The sequence below is a fragment of the Oncorhynchus tshawytscha genome, linkage group LG13 (genome assembly GCF_018296145.1).
Source record: "Oncorhynchus tshawytscha isolate Ot180627B linkage group LG13, Otsh_v2.0, whole genome shotgun sequence".
Lineage (NCBI taxonomy): Eukaryota > Metazoa > Chordata > Actinopteri > Salmoniformes > Salmonidae > Oncorhynchus > Oncorhynchus tshawytscha.
Window position 1 is genome coordinate 57,863,649 of NC_056441.1, and position 4,247 is coordinate 57,867,895.

At 44.9% G+C, this 4,247-nt stretch overlaps 1 protein-coding gene across 1 annotated transcript; it reads right to left on the minus strand.

The window, feature by feature from the left end:
• Nucleotides 1-418: 418 nt before the first annotated feature.
• Nucleotides 419-3,289, minus strand: LOC112265312 (frizzled-9). The gene has a single exon (XM_024442481.1). The coding sequence runs from the start codon at nt 2,765-2,767 to the stop codon at nt 1,016-1,018; it is 1,752 nt and encodes a 583-aa protein (XP_024298249.1). The 5' UTR covers nt 2,768-3,289; the 3' UTR covers nt 419-1,015.
• Between the last annotated feature and the right edge of the window lie 958 nt (nt 3,290-4,247).

The window sequence follows — 4,247 nt, forward strand, 5'->3', positions numbered from 1 at the left end:
CAAAAGAGAATTAACCCTACTACAGTCTACTTCACCCAAAAGAGAATGAACCCTACTACAGTCTACTTCATCCAAAAGAGAATGAACCCTACTACAGTCTACTTCACCTAAAACAGAATGAACTCTACTACAGTCTACTTCACCTAAAAGAGAATTAACCCTACTACAGTCTACTTCAACCAGTCTAGCACATCTGATTCATTCTGGTCGTCCTGGGATAATGACATGAATGAATCATGGATATCTATAGCCATATATAACTTCTCATTTTGTAAGAATTATATTTATTTATTATAGAGCCAAATTATTATCAAAGATAATGTAAAATTCAATATTTTTTCAATGCATTTTCCTCCCAAGTCTCTCAATATAATTTTCTCAATCAATCCAATGAAGCTAAGCCATATTGAAAAATGTATAGGATTCACACTCAATTTAATAATAGTAAATAAACCACAACCAAAAACATACAATTAAAAGGCAGTTTTGAAAATGTATACCCAATTGTATTATTTTTAAGAACCCAATAAGAGGCACTGCATTTTCCTTGATGCTCAGTAGTTTACTCTTTTAGCCTCATGGATGCATGTTCACTCCAATCAAAGCATGTGAGAAACCAAAGTAAACTTCAATTAAATATATATACAATAAATAGACTGTTTAACATTTAAACATATTTATGTAGTTATTTATACCCAGTTCAGGGGAGAACAATGCCTCTCCTTTAAAATGTCCATGCAATGCCTTTTCTGCATTGCAGTCGAGCATCTCTATGCAATACAGTCCACACATCTTGTGTGTTTATAGAGAGCAATACTGAACATTTCCCATCAATACTGAAATAAGGAACGTTGCACAGAAAAGCAACAATGGACAGTTGAATTATAACTTCTCTCCTTCCTCTCAATCTCAATCTTATTCTTATTCTATATATTACAATGTCACCCCAGTAGCTTCCTGTGTTTAGACAGAGCATTGAATGAACTGCATACTGCTAATATACTGACTGTCAGCGTCAGACATGTGTGGGGCTGTCTGAGTAAGGGTCTGTCTTGGCCATGTTGAGCACCACGGCAGGGGTTTTGTAATGACAGTGTGTGCTGCAGCTCACGCTGCCACAGGGCTTCCTGCTAGTCCTGTCTGATGCCAGCTTCCTGCTGCACAGGCCCTGCCAGGTCTGCAGGGTCTTGGAGCTCCACACCCACACACCACTGGTGATGCCCACCACCAGGGACATGAAGATCTTCAGCATGAACACCACCACGGTGGGCACCGACGACTCTAGGGAGCAGTCCTCGTTCCGGCGCCCGGGGAACGACACGCACTTGACCTCCAGACCTATGAACTTCCAGTAGTCCATGTTAAGCCTCTCGTAGAAGTAGCAGATGATGACGCAGGTGGCGGGCACCGTGTACAGGATGGAGTAGATGCCGATTTTCACCATCAGCTTCTCCAGCTTCTCCGTGTTGGTGCCTTCGGTTTTCATCACCTTGCGGATGTGGAAGAGCGCCACAAAGCCGGTGAGGACGAAGGACGTGCCAATGACCAGGTAGCAGGACAGAGGGATGAGCACAAAGCCGGTGAGCGCTCCAGAGTCCATGCTGCCCACGTAGCACAGACCCGTCAGCTCATCCCCTGCCACCTTCCTCATGGTGAGGATGACGATGGTCTTCAGAGCTGGGATGCCCCAGGCGGCCATGTGGAAGTAGTTGCTGTGGGACTCAATGGCCTCGTGGCCCCACTTCTTACCAGCGGCCAGGAACCAGGTGAGGGTGAGGATGACCCACCAGATGGACGAGGCCATACCGAAGTAGTAGAGGATGAGGAAGACGATGGTGCAGCCTGTGGACTCCAGCCCCTCCTGGATGATGTAGAGCTCGCCATTCTCCCGGTCGCAGGCGATGTTCTCGGCCCCGGCCACCGAGCGGATGATGAAGGCCACAGAGTAGACGTTGTAGCACATGGAGAGGAAGATGATGGGCCGCTCGGGGTACTGGAAGCGGTGGGGGTCCAGAAGGAAGGTGAGAACGGTGAAGGCCGTGGAGACAAAACAGAGTGTTGACCACACCGTCATCCAGATGAAGGCAAAGTCCTTGTCCCGTCTGGACCAGAACACATCCACTGCAGAGGAGCAGCGAGGAGCACACGACTGGCTCTTCTCCACGTAATGGAACTTCTCTGGGTTCTCGCAGGACCCCAGACTGCCCATGGAGCGCCCGTTACTGCTACCCGGTTGCCTGGGCCGAGGGGGAACAAAAGGCATGTCCTCTCCCTTCTTGATATCTGTCTTGGTGTCATTCTCTGGAGCCTCCATGCACAGCGCGTTGGGGTCATTCTTGGTCGGGAGCCTGGAGCAATCCAGCGAGTCAGGCCATGCGTAGTGGAACTTCTCCATAATGGGTGAGCACTTCTGCCTGGCCTGCTCACACATGGGCCTGCAGGCTGGGATGGAGGTAGACACTTTATCAGTGCACATTGGGGCGTAGAGAGAGCAGAGGAAGAAACGAAGGTGCACATCACAGCCGTAATCCACTAGAGGTGCAAACTCATTCAGCTTGATGGCAGCCTCCTTTTGGTTTTCATGGTCCATAAAATTGGGCATTCTGGTCATGTTGTAGCCAATGCCCTGGCACATGGGAATTACTATGGGTTCGCATTTGGCTGGTCTCCCTCGTTCTAGGTCGTAGGTTCCTAGCTCCACACTGTAGGCAGCAATCATGAGCGGACACCAGAGAGAAATCAGTATCTTCAAAGGAGACCCCTCCATGCTTATTTTCAGTCATATGATTAGTCTAACAAATAGTTGTATTTGTTCAGACCAAAAATGTAAATTCAAGAGGATATTTCCGTATTATTTTACCATTGTAAGCACAGCCCCAACAAGCGTTAAAAAGCCGTTGTTACAAATGCATTCTATGCTGATGCACAACACAAATGCAGGTAAAATATAACAAAAAATAATTCCAGTAGGTAAACATTAGTCTATGATATATATATAAAAAAAGCTTCCCCAGAATTAGATGTTTAAATGTTCTTAGAAGGCAGCCTCCGAGCCAATTCGAGGAAGGCAGAGTTCAATCTAGAAAATTAAGTTCGCAATGAAATGAGAAAATAACGGTGGTGAGTTTAAATAACGTTCATTACAGAAAGTGTTGACTCCTTATCCTTGACTTCTTAATTTGGAATAAAAAATGTTTAAAGCTGAATCGGTGCAGCTATTTGCAGCAGTAGATATATTTCACTCTACCTCGGACAACCGCTCTCCATCCATCGTTTGAGAACACTGAACTTTCTCTTCTATCTGCGGCTCTTACCCGACGCGAGGGTGAGCATTTCCATGACGCGACGCTTCCGTCTCGTACCGCCCACCACTGACATGAGAAGCGTCTTTAAGCGCACTCACGACTCTATTAATTCCACATTTCTTTATTTGGGAATTTGAAAGTGGTGAGTGAGGTTAGGATAAATGTTAATCTTTTAATAGTGATCATAATCCTTAGGCTACTGTTTTATTTTTTACAATAGGCTATGTCCTATTGGGCTACTGAGTGGCACAGCGGTCTAAGGCAATGCATATCAGTGCAAAACGCGTCACTACAGCCCCTGGTTTGAAACCAGGCTGTATCACATCTGATCGTGATTGGGAGTCCCATAGGGCAGCTCACAATTGGTCCAGCTTCGCCCAGCGTAGTTAAATTTAAATGTCCAAATAGTTTATAAGGCATCTTATGAGAGGCTACAAATCTTCTGCTTCTGAAATGGTTTAAGTGAGTAGTGAATTGGTCACTCTTTATCGTACAGTATCATAATGTATATTATTCTCTCTGGTATCACTAACATGGCACATGTTATGTGGTCAGTGTTTGTGCCTAGGGAAAAAACTATTGTTACCATCTAGTGGCTGAATGGTAGGCTACAATTGCCCCCTTTGACAGCTCAAATAAGTGTTTGATCTTTTCATTCACTATGTGATATAGCTGACTCTACTCATGCACACAATCCCATTGATGAGGCTATCTTGGGAAAGGCCAAAGAGAGACCAGAAAATATCAAAGAGACAGTATGATCCAACAGCTTATAATATGACAGTGATGCACAGCATAATAAATGCTGGTCTTGGTAAAAATATCAGACATGTTCAAAAACTAGGTGCACCTCTGACACATGATGCTAAATCTGAGATGTTTGAGCTTTCAAGGCTAAATGAAAGATAGGTACAAAATGCATCAAATATTTAAATACGCAGC